General features: G+C 39.1%; 1 protein-coding gene across 1 annotated transcript in view; it reads left to right on the top strand.

Moving 5' to 3' along the window:
- Positions 1-14,693, top strand: part of LOC149226454 (uncharacterized) — a 513,224-nt gene that overhangs the window by 407,305 nt on the left and 91,226 nt on the right. The window contains exon 15 of the mRNA XM_089377495.1: positions 776-929. Within this exon, the coding sequence (XP_089233621.1) occupies positions 776-929 (154 nt within the window). The remainder of the gene's footprint in view (positions 1-775; positions 930-14,693) is intronic.

Below are 14,693 nucleotides of genomic sequence, written 5' to 3'. Positions count from 1 at the left end.
ACCTCTAAGAGGTCTTGGTATCGATGACAACAAATTTGTTAGTTCACCCTCTATCTATTTGTCCCACTGTCAACTCATCATACTAATTCCAAGTTTGGACATGGAAAGGTGTTTGCTATGGAATATATATACATCAACATTATAAAATTATAATACATTACATGATGAATATAATAATAATAGATTAAATTAACCCAAGGATTATAATCGTTCAACATTGTACAATTATAGTACATGACATCATCATCATAATAGTAATATTAGATTAAATAAACCCAAAGATCCTAACCCTTAACCTTCTTGACCAATGAATGAGAGGAGTGTTTACACTATTACGAGAACTCTCGTAAACCATCACTCATGTTACAAATCTATGTTATTGTGCAACACACGAGCATAATTAACTTGAGAATTAAGTTGCTTTCATGTTTTTAAAAATGTTTTTTTTTTCTGCCACATTGAAATGTTTACCCATGTTTCTCAAGATGAATTAATATATCTATTGCTTTTGAGAAAGGGTTTTAATTCTCCTGATTGCCGATCTATCTTCTCCACTTTCATGCCATACAAAGGAGGGTTTCCCGTTTACCGTTTGTATCACTTCTTTACTTTCATAGACCTACATGGGAATATATCTGATAAGCATTGTAATCAGAATCTTTGGGTCAGTCTAGTGCATGCAATTTTTTTTAGATGTATATGATCATCCTAGCTAGATTGGCAAAGGAAGAAGCTTTTAACACTCTACTATTATTTATTTATATTTTTGTTACAGGAAAAGGGCTGCTCTAACGAGTGGGCATGGAGACCATGCTATAACTGATTCAGCTAAAAATGCAAATGGTTTAAATGCTGATCTGGCAAATACAGTTATAAAGCGTTTGTCAGCCAAAGATGGTGCTGTTCTACGAAGGCTGTTAGTAACTGCGGTATGCAATATTTCTCTTTTCTCCAGATGCATTCTCATGCATGTTTGTTTATCTTCACATCCAAGGATTTATCAGAAAGATTCATTTTTTCAAGTGATATAGAATATTGCAATGATAAACTAATCTGTGTTGTTGATCATAGCAGTAGCATAATAACAAATACATAGACTCATTATTCTATTTTTACCTTTTGGCTATGTAAGATAAATTTGGGTATAAAAGATCTTTCAAAGTACAGAACCTCATTACTTGAGAATGAACACAAAGAAGTAAATTTAAGAGTTGTTGGATAAGGGGCACATCTGTCCTAACTCTTTGCCAAGTGGATCAGCAATTGTGCTTGTTCTAAAGAAGAATGGGACATGGAGAATGCGCATAGAAGTGTTGGAATTAAAATTTTATTGAGAGGGGGGTGTGAATCAGTATAATACATTTTTTGGCAATTTAAAGGATTATTAAACACAACTATTCTTTAGTCAATATGCGCAAACATTGAACACGGGATATACGTGGAAACCCATATGGGAGAAAACCAATGTTTTAAAACTCCGACTCCGACTCCGACTCCGACTCGGTATCGACTCGGCCGGCTCGATTTCAGTGACTCGTTTGTTGTAAAAAATACATTAAATATTTATTTTTTTATAAAAAAACATAATTTTAAAGATTTTAAACATAATTTTAAAGCTTTTCATTCATGTTTCCAAACACACAGCATTATAATATAGATGGAAGACAACATATGATCAAAGTAGGCTCATGAACCAATCCATTATATCAAAATGGCACCCAGTGCACTGTCCAATGGCAATACATAGTCAACTGTCATACATGATCAAAGACTCAAGAGTCAAAACAAAAAACACATAACCAAGGAGGCTAGAAATGGCCTCTACAACAAAAGTAAACTGTGACCAGACTCCAGTACTACTGGCTAGTAGCTACTGCCAGAGGAGCCAAGATCATGTCGATCAATCTCTGGATCATCATCAGAGTCAGACAGGGGGCCCCATGGCTCCTCCTCATCATCATCATCTCCAACTGTCATTGTAGAAGTGGTACCACTAGCAGGCTGTGCAACTGCAGTAGATGCAAGCTGAGATAGAGTAGATATGCGGCTGTGCTTCTGTCATGGCTGAGAAAAGGAAGCGCCTGCAACTGGAGTCCTTGCTGGCTGTGAGACTGAGGCTGGTGGGTCGGGATCTGCATTCAACTGAATAGCATGTTCAACTGATGCCTTGATATCTAAATCTAAATCAAGATCCTCATCAGGATCAAACTCTGCTAAATGACTCTCCACTACCCAATCTGATGTTGGATCAATGTCTTCCAACACAATGGGATCTGAATCAGGTCTTTTGTTTAGAAAATGGTTTCGTATGAGCCAGAGGTTGTATTGGACATAGACTAGATCATTTAACCGTTTTTTATCCAAATGGTTTCTCCTCTTTGTGTGAATCCTCTCAAAGACAGACCAATTGCGCTCACACCCAGTAGCACTGCAATTTTGACTCAAAATACGAATTGCAAACTTCTGCAATTCAGGACAATGGCCACCAAAGGCCTCCCACCATTGTGCTGCAAAAAACATAGGAGTGTAATGAGTTAACTCTACAAAATTACAAACTATATCCAACTTTCAAATTATAAACGATTTAACAAACTTTAAAAAAAAGTAAAACTATTAAGAATTTGAAAATTGAAATTTTTGTTTACCTGGCTCATCTGCTTCTCTTGCAATCTTTGCTAGGTTCTTCCCAAAGGTACCTGAGGCATTGCTGAAGGTTGTGACCTGTCGATGTATCTCCAGCTAATCAGACTCCAATGGGATCATGCGATCAATGCAATCAATCAGTCCATCTCTGACCTCCCCCCTCAAAGCTCCTGACTCCTTAGCTTTATAATGATACCATGGGTTCAAAAAATACCCAGCTGCATGTATAGGGCGATGGAGTTGATTGTTCCATCTTTCATCAATGATTGCCCAAATGGGCCCATACTTTGCCACTCTATCCTTGTATGCCATCTTTATTTGCTCCTTTGCTTGATCCATAGCCTCATAAATGAAGCCCATAGCCAACCTTTCCCCATCCACCAACTGCAACACCTTAACTAGTGACTCAACAAACTTCACAATCTCTGTTGCCTTTCTCCAAAAAATTTCTTCATAGACTTTCTTTTTCAATTCTTTTCCTTCTGGTTTGTTAGACCAATTGCTTTGATTCCATTCATCACTGGAAAACATCTTTTGCAAGTTTCTATGTTGGGAAAGCATAGATTGCAATGTCAAAAAATGAGTAGCAAATCTAGTGATGGCAGGCCTAATAATATCCTTGCCCCCTGTGTGTTTCCTCATGAGGCTCAAAATCAATGAATGATTGTAGATAAATTTTGTTATGCTTTTGGCATGATCTACAGTGTTTTTGACCAATCTATTTTTCCAATATCCTCAAGCATGAGGTCTATGCAATGTGCAGCACATGGGGTCCAAAAGATGGTCTTGTGCTTTTCCTCTAACAGTTTACTAGCAAGAACATAGTTAGAGGCATTATCTGTGATGACTTGAACAACATTAGCCACCCCCACCTCCTCAACAACCTGATCCAATAGCTAAAACAACAATTGCCCATATTTTACCTTATCAGATGCATCAACTGATTTTAAAAACATGGTTCCCCGTGGGCAGAAGATAAGAATGTTTATGATGGTATGGTTTCTTTGATCAGTCCATCCATCTGACATGATGGTACATCCTGTTCTTGCCCATGAGTCCTTGAAATCTTTCAAATACTCATTAATGGAGTCAATTTCTTTCTACAAACGATACCCCCTTAGCTCATGCATAGTAGGGCTTTTGAAGCCTTTTCCAGCAGCATGTATGGCATCAAACATAGGCTCATAATATGGTGAATGGGAAGCATTGAAGGGGATATCAGCATCATACCACCATCTAGCTATGTACTCACAAGCAGTCTCCCTCAATTCTTTCTTCCAACGATCATCTATAGTGGGCTGCATTTGACTTTTACTAGCTTGAGGACCATGTGCATCTGATGGAGAGGAGGGAGTGAAATAACTTTTGATAGTCATATCACCTTTTTTCATTCTACCCTTTCCATTATCTTGAACAGAACCAAAAGAGGGAGGAACATATCAGAAAGGGTTGGATGCATCAGTATGAGGGATAGAGGAAGAACCCTCAAAATCATAATGGGGATTGGTAGCCATCATTTTTTGTATCTCCCTTTTCCTTCTAATTTCAACCTCTAACTCTCTTTGCCTAGTCTTATTTTCTTTAAACTTCTCAAAGTTGGCTAACAATTGCTTCCTAATCTCCCCAATTTCTGGTGAGGCACATGGAGTAATTTGGCCTCTAATCCCAGCCAAGTGTTGTTTCAGCCTATTAATGACCCCAGGACCTTCTTTAATTTTCCTATGGTAAAATTTGCAATGCATTTCACTATCAACCATTTCAACATATGCCCAAGCAAGATCTCTCGGTCTAGGTGCCATTTTTTGACTAGGAAATGAAAGCAAACAATCTGAAAATGAAAAAAAAAAAAAACAATTGATTCAATGTTCATTTCTTTCACAAAAACACTCTCTAGGCTTTCTAGATATGCACCTAAAATTTAATAAGCAAAAACAGATTTGTAGAAGTGAAAAAAAATGCCTCTAGGCATAAACTGCCTCCTCAAGCTTTCTCCAAGAGTCAACTCCTCAATGCTGCTCCAAATGGCTGCCCAAGAAGCTCCTCACTCCAGCTACAATGCTTGCCCAAGACTCCTCACTGCTGCTCCAAAAACAAACTCAAGAACTGCTCACTAACTCTCAATGAAGTTCTCACTCAAATGCATGAGATGGCTGTGAGAGAATGAGAGCATTTGAGTGTGTTAAATAGGGTTTGGGAGGGGGAAATGGACCCCAAATAGCATTTAACTAATTCATAAAACACATTGGAGTCCCCACCAATCAGCAAACACTTGAAAATTTAAAAAAAAATATGACAAATCGCAGTTTTATTGGGGTTACGGGCCGCAGGTAATGACTCGACCAAGTTATTGCGGAAACAGTCGAGTTGGCCGAGTCATGGCTGACTCGGTCGAGTTAGCCATGACTCAGCCTCCCGTACCGTTTTTTCAACCAAGTCAATTTTTTTTGCAATGAAACGGATCAACTCGGCCATTTCCGTTTCGAATCGGCCGAATTTTAAAACATTGGAGAAAACCACAAAACTTCCTTGAATAGATGTATTTGCAAGCACCAACTTCAATTACATCAATCTTTATAGGCACCAACATAAAAGAGAGACCAATCCTTTCTTTGCAGGCAACAACCTCCTAGAGACACCAATTCCCACTAGTTTGCAAGCACCAATCTGTTGGAGACAACAATCCCCTGAGTTTGCAAGCACCAGCTTGCGGGAGACACTAATCTCCCTTGGATCTATTGATCCAATAACCTTTGCCTTTGAGATTTGTGTTTCATCACATTTGCATACTAGATCCACAGGGACCTTCTCTAATTCTTCCTTATACTGACTTCTTCATCTCAGATCCAATTTGATCGTTCACAAGATCTCTTCTGCTACCTCTTTAATCTACTCTGAAAAAAAAGTTATTTATTGGCTAGTCGGAATTGCTTCAACAATTCAAATATGCACTTAATTACTACTGCAAAGACTTCATTGCCACGTAATCCACATATGGGCTAACATGGAATAAATATTTAATCCACCTGGTGTGGCCTTGGGTGCAAGTCTCGAGTTGAGTAGCTATCACTCAATTGTCAACTCCTCCATCTAGGCTAACTCCTAGCGAAACCAATGTTGGAAATACTGAGAGGCGAGTGAATCAGTATTTCCCTTATTTTTCACAATTTATCCTTTTAAATCATTTAGAGCATCAAACAAACATGAAACATCACCGCATCAGTACACAAGAGATTTTCTCAACAATCTTTGGTTATGTATGGTTTGCATACAAATTTACCAGTTGAATTGCCCCAAGGGTTTTACCAGCAAGGCTAGAAGGAAGCAAATGCTCTCTGAATGAGTTTGGGCACCCAACTATAATCAACTCCTCATCAAGTTGTAGCCAAGGCTGTATGGGAGCAGGAGTGAAAGCGGGAAGAGGGAGCGGGAGCAGGGAGCGACATTTTCAAAAGTTCCCAGGTTAGGAGCGATTTTGGGAGAGAATTGTATATATATATATATATATATATATATATATATTGATTCATAAGTGTCAAGAAAAGCATGTAGAACAATGAATTAGTGATAAAAAACATGGATTAAACCATATAACATCATTCATCTTGTAGTTATAATATTTATCAACCACAGGTCCACAAATTACAAATTTTCATTTTATATAGCATGTAAGGATGCCCATAATCAAAATAACATCTAGTGAAATCCATTTTTGAACTGAAAATACATCAACAGATATACTCTAGATGGCCTCTAGCATCCAAAAAAATCATGCTACAACAAATACTTACATATCATCAAAATCATTCCCTATCTTGGGATATTGGTCATTAATATCACCCTCTAAGCATTAACATAAGATAGAAAAAACGTAGTATGTCAAGTCAAGATTTTGTTTGAGTAATGGGTACATTTTTAGTAGGGCCATGATAGAGGAGTTCAACAACCATTGTCACTAACATCAAGGTACATAGAGGGCTTAGTGCTCTTGATTAAATACGAGTTTCATACCCTAGTACATGACAAAATTCAATGGAAACATTGCAATCCCCCCAATCCTGAAATCTTGAAAAACTGATAAGTTTGTTGGGATTTGAGTGAGATCTAAAAGTCTACTTTCTCCATATGAAATCCAATGAGGTTGGAACCACTCTCAAACATTGAACACAGGATATACGTGGAAATTCATATGGGAGAAAACCATAAAACTTCCTTGAGTAGATGTATTTGCAAGCACCAACTTCAATTACATCAATCTTTGTAGACACCAACATAAAGGAGAGACCAATCCTTTCTTTGTAGGCAACAACTCGCTGGAGACACCAATTCCCACTAGTTTGCAGGCACCAAACTGTTGGAGACACCAATACCCCTGAGTTTGCAAGCACCAACTTGGAGGAGACACTAATCTCCCTTGGATCTGTTGATCCAATCAACTTTGCCTCTGAGATCTTTGTTTCATAACATTTGCAGACTGGATACACAGGCACCTTCTCTAATTCTTCCTTATACTGACTTCTTGATCTCAGATCCAATTTGATCATTCACAAGATCTCTTCTGCTACCTCTTTAATCTACTCTGAAAAATAGCTCTTTACTGGATCTTTAGAATTGCTTCAACAATTCAAATTTGAACTTAATTACCACTGCAAAGAATTTGTTGCCACCTAATCCACACATGGGCTAACATGGAATAAATCTTTAATCCACTTGGTGTGGCCTTGGGGCCAAGTCTCGAGTTGAGTAGCTATCACTCAATTCTCAACTCCTCCATCTAGGCTAACTCCTAGCGAAGCCAATGTTGGAAATATTGAGAGGGTGTTGAATCAATATTTCCCTTCCTTCTCAAAATTTATCCTTTTAAAACATTTAGAGCATCAAACAAACATGAAACATCACCACATCAATAAACAAGAGATTTGCTCAAAAATCTTTGGTTATGTATGGTTTACATACAAATTGATCAGTTGAACTGGGCGGAAGTGCAAGACTCCCCAAGGGTTTTACTAGCAAGGCTGGAAGGAAGCAAATGCTCCCTGAATGAGTTTGGGCACCCAACTACAATCAACTCCTCATCAAGTTGCAGCCAAGGTTGTTTGGGAGCAAGAGTGAAAGCAGGAAGTGAGAGTGGGAGCAGGGAGCGACATTTTCAAAAGCTCCCTGGTCAGGAGCAATTTTGGGAGCGAATTTTATATAATATATATTTTGATGCATATATGTCAACAAAAGCATGTAGAACAATGAATTAGTGATAAAAAACATAATAACATTGATTAAACAATATAACATCATTCATCTTGTAGTTATAATCTTCATCAACCACAGGTCCACAAATTACAAATTCTCATTTTATATAGCATGTAAGGGTGCACATAATCAAAATAACATCTAGTGAAATCCATCTTTGAATCGAAAATACATCAACAAATAGGCTCTAGATGGCCTCTAGCATCCAAAAAAATCATGCTACATCAAATACTTGCATATCATCAAAATCATTCCCTATCTTGGGATATATGTCATTAATATCACCCTCTGGACCTCTAGGCATTAACATAAGATAGGAAAAACGTAGCATGTCAAGTCAAGATTTTGTTTGAGTAATGGGTACATTTTTAGTAGGGCCATGATAGAGGAGTTCAACAACCAATGTCACTAACATCCAGGTACATAGAGGGCATAGTGCTCTTGATTAAATACGAGTTTCATACCCTAGTACATGACAAAATCCATTGGAAACATTGCAATCTCCCCAATCCTGAAATCTTGAAAAATTGATAAGTTTGTTCGATTTTGAGTGAGATCTAAAATTCTACTTTCTCCATATGAAATCCGATGAGGTCGGAACCACTCTCAAACATCCCGAGTCATTTCATGGTAAAGTTAAAAATCTAAGTAAAAGGATGAAAATGAAAGATAAAGGAGAGTGTCACCTTTATTTTAAGAATTTGACATTACCATGAATTGTATATCAACACTAGGGCCATAGGCTTGAATATTAGGCTACCCCACTCAAAAATTCTTGTTTCTTTGAAAAAAATTTGCAATTGGAACGTCTTTGCAAAAAATAATTTGCGAAGAAAGCTAGGGAGTGAATTTGTTTTTGTGGGAGTGCACTCTCGGGGTCGCTCCCACTTAGAGCATGCTTCGGGAGCGGATTCGACGAGGGGGCGCTCCCACACATCCCTGATTGCAGCATCTATTTGTGCCCTTCACTGCCACTATTGTCCATCGTTGTTGCTGCTACTTGCCACTGCTGCTACCATTGTTGTCCACTGTTGCTATTGTCTACCACTGCCTCTTCTACTGCTACCTTTATTGTTAGGATATTCCGACACATAGGATATAGTTAAGTTCAACTTGGTCTAGTATAGAGTTAGGTAAAGTGTGTTTTTTTACCGTTGTACATTTTGTAACTTACAATCCGACGGTCACGATATGTAGTGATCCGACGGTTCATTCTCTCCTCGGTATTACCGACACTTGATCCGTGGCTTGACACCCGATTGGTCCATGAGTTCTATTTAAAGCGCATGGAGGGTCATTGTTCGGGTAATCCGTGCATGAGAGAAGCTTATGTAAATTTTCATTCTTTGATTAATAAATTGTCTGTAGTACCCACGTTGGGACAGGCCGTGGACTGTTTCCCTCTTTGAGGGTTTTAACCACGTCAAAAATACTGGTGTATTGATCTGTGATCTGGTTGTGAGCGGTGTCCTTTTGGTATTCTTTCTGAGGAACTTACCCTGTAAATTCCTACATGGTATCAGAGCTATTTGAGGGCCGCATCCGTTGGTGATCCAAATCTGAAGCCGGTAGAACTGCATGCGGCTGTCGTTTCCTAGATCTGCTGTTTCTGACTGCTTTCGGGCCGAGAGGACTGCTCTGTTGCGTTCGGAGCATCTGTTCCAGTGAGGAACTCCTTTCGTTTCACGCGAAAAGGTTTCCGGTAGCCCTAGCTGCGTCATTTTTCAGATCGGGAGGTATACAGTGTTTTTTGCAGTGTACTGTTATTTTCTCTCTGCTTATTTCGGTTTCGGTTTATTTAGCCTTTTTTTTAACCGGATCTATACCTTTCATTTCTGCGTATGCTCTTTGCCCTGCGACTCTGTGCGATCTGGGCAAATCAGAAACAGAAAGGAAGGATTTTTCTCATGCGTATGCTCTTTTCCCTGCACCTTAGTGTGATCTCGGAAAATCAGAAACATTGAGAAAAATATTTAGTTTTTCGGCTAAAGCTAACTTTGAGATTTTTTTTTTTAAATTTCTAGTTTTTTGGCTAAAGCTAACTTCGAGCCGCAAGGTTCGTTTTTCTTTGCATATTCGTGTTGGGTTTTGTGTTTTGTGTTTTGTAGGGAAAAAGAGCTTTCTCAAGGCAAGCACGCAAACCAAGCCCCCCCCCCCTCTCTCTCTCTCTCAAATTTTTTGTATAGATCAATTGGTTCAAAGCTATTTTAAGAGAGTAGAGGTCTTGGGTTCAAGTCTCCATTTTGTGGGGGCGGATTTTTTCATTCCCGCACATTCGCGCACTTTGCCGGCAACGTCAACATTTTTTTTTCAAAAAGCCATAACTTCTTCATCCGGAAGCCTTTTTCAGAGCCGTTTTTTTTTAAAACAGCCTATTTTTTCGAGATCTATCCATTGGAACACTTACTTTCAGCATCTTCAGCTTCAGTTTTTTTTTAAAAATGGAAAGTCCATGCCAAGTCATTCTTGACAGCACTAACTACTTCCAATGGGTAGCCTACATGGAAGATTTACTTAGAAGTAAAGGTCTCTTCAGAATAGCCACAGACCAAGAGAAGAAACCAAAAGATGAAGACAAGGCTGCAAAATGGGAAAATAGACAAGATCAAGCACGTGGTTTGATAGGGATGTCTATTTCTCCTGATCTTAGATTCCACATTGCAGAACTTGAAACTCCTCATGAAGCATTAGAAAAACTCGCTAAAGTTTTTGGGATTAAAAATGAAATTAGAGCCCATCAACTTGAAAATGAGTTGCTTACTTTGGATCCTAATAATTTTTCTTGCATTGAAGATTTCTTGTCCAAATTCAAGACCTTTAGATATCTCTTGGAAGGTGTTAAAGTTAAGAAAGAAGATGGTAACCTTATTTATTCCATCCTTACTAAGTTGGGACCAGCCTACTCTGTATTTGTTTCCACTTTCCATTCTACAAGGGAAGCTTTCATTTGTCAAGGAAAAGACTACAAGGCCCCTTCCTTTGACTCCTTTTGTGATTCCTTAATAAGAGAACAAGAAAAACTCTTACACCTTGGTCTTCTTAATCTTGGAAACTCTTCCACGAAAGCGTTAGCCGCCCAGCAGCAACCAAATTCAAAGAATCCTAAGAAGTCATATCCTCAAAAGAATGGTCCTAAACCAACTCAGCCTCAAAATGAAAGATCATTTCAGCAAAATGATAAGACCAATAAAAACAAATGGAAGAAGACTGATAGACATTGTAACTTTTGTAATCGAGATGGCCACTTAGAATCTAAATGCTTTAAGAAGATGGAAGCCTTGGAAGCCGCAATGAAGAAACATAACATCCATGTGGAGCCTACTTCAACTTCAACTTCCGGAATGGCACTTTCTGCATGTCGTTGTCAATCATCTCAGTCTGGTTATGCATTAAATGTATCTTCTTCTTCTTCTCATTCTCATGAGTGGCTCATTGATTCTGGAGCCTCTTATCACATGGCCAAAAACCAAGCCATGTTTTCTTCTTTAAATGATTGTAACACCAAAAATATATATGTTGGTGATGATAGATCTCTTAATGTTGTAGGGACTGGAACTGTTCATCTAGACAATGGTCAGTTTAATGATGTATTATGTGTTCCAACCTTATCCTGCAACCTTCTATCTGTCTATCAGATAACTCATTCAGGTGAAGGTAAAATTGTTGAATTTTCACCTCATGATGTTGTAATCAAGGATCTAAAAGATCCTAAACAGATTCTAGCTACTGGTCTTGCTGATGATTCCACAAGGTTGTATAAGTTTCACAACTTTGGGTCATCAAATCTTCCCTCAGTATTTGTTGCTCATAATGATGAAGTGAGCAAACTTTGGCATGAGCGATTTGGTCACTTAAACTATCGCTCCCTTCAGCATCTATGTAAAGAAAATATGGTGACAGGTCTTCCTATGGTATCTTGCAGAGATGGTGTTTGTTCCGGATGTGTACTCGGAAAACATCATCGGGACAGTTTTGACAAACGTGCCTCTTGGCACGCCTCAGCCCCTTTACAGCTTGTGCACAGTGATTTATGTGGTCCTCTTCCTGTTGCTTCATTCTCTGGCTGCAAGTACTTCTTAACTTTCATTGATGATTTCTCCAGACGCACTTGGGTATACTTCTTAAAACTCAAGAGCGAAGTATTTAACACATTTTTGGCCTTCAAAGCCTTTGTTGAAAAACAATCTGGACATCAAATTCTTAAGCTAAGAACTGATAATGGTGGAGAATATGTTAAAAACACATTCATCAACTTTTGCACCGAAAATGGAATTCAAATGCAACATACTGTTCCATACACTCCACAACAAAATGGTGTAGCTGAAAGGAAAAATCGCACCTTAAAGGAAATGGCTAATTGTATGCTGCAATCTAAAGGACTCAGTCTTAGTTTTTGGGCCGAAGCAATTAATTGTGCAAATTATATAATCAATCGCACTCCTACTAAGGTTCTAGAGAATATCACTCCAGAAGAAGCTTGGAGTTCCATTAAACCAGATGTAAGTCACTTTCGTGTGTTTGGAAGTGAAGCATGGGCCCATATTCCAGATGAAAAGCATAAAGCTTTAGAACCTAAGAGTGAGAAATGTACTTTTGTTGGATATTCTGAAGATGTAAAAGGTTATAGACTTATTCCATTTAAGTCCAAAAATGTTATCATTAGAAGAGATGTAAAATTTGATGAAAATAAATCGGCCTGCGAGCCTAGTCCGGCGGATGTGCCACCTCTTCCTATCTCTTCTACTTTTGAAAACATTTCTTCTTCAGATGATGAAAGCGAGGATGATAATCCTCCCCCACCTTCTCAGGATCCTCAACTTCCAAGATGGGTCCGTGCTACTCGGGATGCAGCAGGTGATCTTGCCGGTGATCCTACAGATCAGCGACGTACACGTTCTCAGTTTGAAAGAGCCTCTTTTTTACTGGCTCAAGCTCCAGTAAATCATGATCCTGACACTTTTGCAGAAGCTTCAGGCCATCCACATTGGGAAGCAGCTATGAATGAAGAATATCATTCATTGATGACAAATGATACATGGGATCTTGTTCCTCTACCAAAGGGACGCAAACTTGTTAGATGTAAATGGGTTTACAGAACCAAGTATGGACCAGATGGGAAAGTTGATAAACATAAAGCTCGTCTCGTTGCTAAGGGCTTTTCACAGGTTGAAGGCATTGACTACACTGAAACCTTCTCCCCTGTTGCCAAAATGAACTCTATCCGCCTTGTTCTTTCCCTTGCTGCCTCTTTAAAATGGGAAGTCCATCAGATGGATGTTAAATCTGCCTTCTTGCATGGGGACTTGCAGGAAGAAATCTATATGGAACAACCCATTGGCTTCATACAAACAGACTCCAGCCTTGTTTGTCGACTTAAGAAATCCCTTTATGGCCTCAAGCAAGCTCCTCGGGCTTGGTATGCCAAAATGGATAGCTTTCTTTTAGAATCTGGCTTTTCTAGGTGTCATTCTGACAATACTGTCTACACCAAGAAAGTGGGCAACTCTCTTATCATCCTTGTTCTTTATGTTGATGATCTTATTCTTACTGGTAGTGATCCCAACCTTATAAACCATGTGAAGTCCAGCCTTAAAAAGAAATTTGAAATGACAGACTTAGGACACTTACACTATTTTCTCGGTCTTCAAGTCTTGCAATCCAAGGAGGGTATTTTCCTTTCCCAGTCCAAGTATGCTTGTGATATTCTTCGTCATTTTCACATGGAAGACTGTAAGCCAGCCCCTTCTCCCTTTCAGTCTGGAGTCAAACTTTCAGTCTCTTGTACTTCTCCTGAAGTTGATGCTACCTTATACCGTCAACTTGTAGGAAAACTCTTGTATTTAACCCATACTCGTCCTGATCTTTCCTTTGCTGTTGGCCTTGTTGCTCGTTTTATGCAAAACCCCCGTGAAAGTCATTGGAAAGCAGCTAAAAGAATACTTCGTTATGTTCGAGGTACAGTACAGTTTGGGATTCATTACAGTGCCAAAGCAGCTCCTCTGTTAGTTGGTTTCACTGATTCTGATTGGGCTGGTGACCCTGATGATCGGAAGTCTACTGCCGGTTATGTCTTCACTCTTGGTTCAGGACCTATTACATGGGCTTGTAAGAAACAGGCTGCCATTTCTCTTTCGTCAGCAGAAGCAGAGTATCGTGGTGCCGTGGAAGCTAGTAAGGAAGCCTTGTGGCTTCGTCAGATCCTATCAGAGTTTGGCTTTGAGCAGCAGCATCCAACCACACTTTGGTGTGATAATCAAAGTGCCATTCAGCTATGCAAAGATCCAGTCCAGCATCAGCGCAGCAAACACATTGAACTACACATGCACTTCATCAGAAAGCTCATTCATGACCATGTTCTTGAAGTGCAATATTGTTCAACAGATGATCAGGTTGCAGACATCTTTACAAAGGCTCTCACAGAGGCGAAGTTCACTAAACTTCGATATATGCTTGGAGTTCAGGAAGTTGTCACTAAGGGGGGATAGGCTCTAGTGCCTCCTTCCTTCTCCTATTGTGTCATATTTGTAAATCCTTCAATCCTATCCCAAGTTGTTCTTAAGGGGGGATGTTAGGATATTCCGACACATAGGATATAGTTAAGTTCAACTTGGTCTAGTATAGAGTTAGGTAAAGTGTGTTTCTTTACCGTTGTACATTTTGTAACTTACAATCCGACGGTCACGATATGTAGTGATCCGACGGTTCATTCTCTCCTCGGTATTACCGACACTTGATCCGTGGCTTGACACCTGATTGGTCCATGAGTTCTATTTAAAGCGCATGGAGGGTCATTGTTCGGGTAATCC

The sequence above is a fragment of the Pinus tabuliformis genome, chromosome J, assembly GCF_031772625.1.
Source record: "Pinus tabuliformis cultivar Carrire ecotype Pingquan chromosome J, CPIR1, whole genome shotgun sequence".
NCBI classification, from domain to species: Eukaryota; Viridiplantae; Streptophyta; class Pinopsida; order Pinales; family Pinaceae; genus Pinus; species Pinus tabuliformis.
The sequence above is the reverse complement of the archived record's forward strand: the minus strand, read 5'-3'. Positions and strand labels throughout refer to the sequence as shown.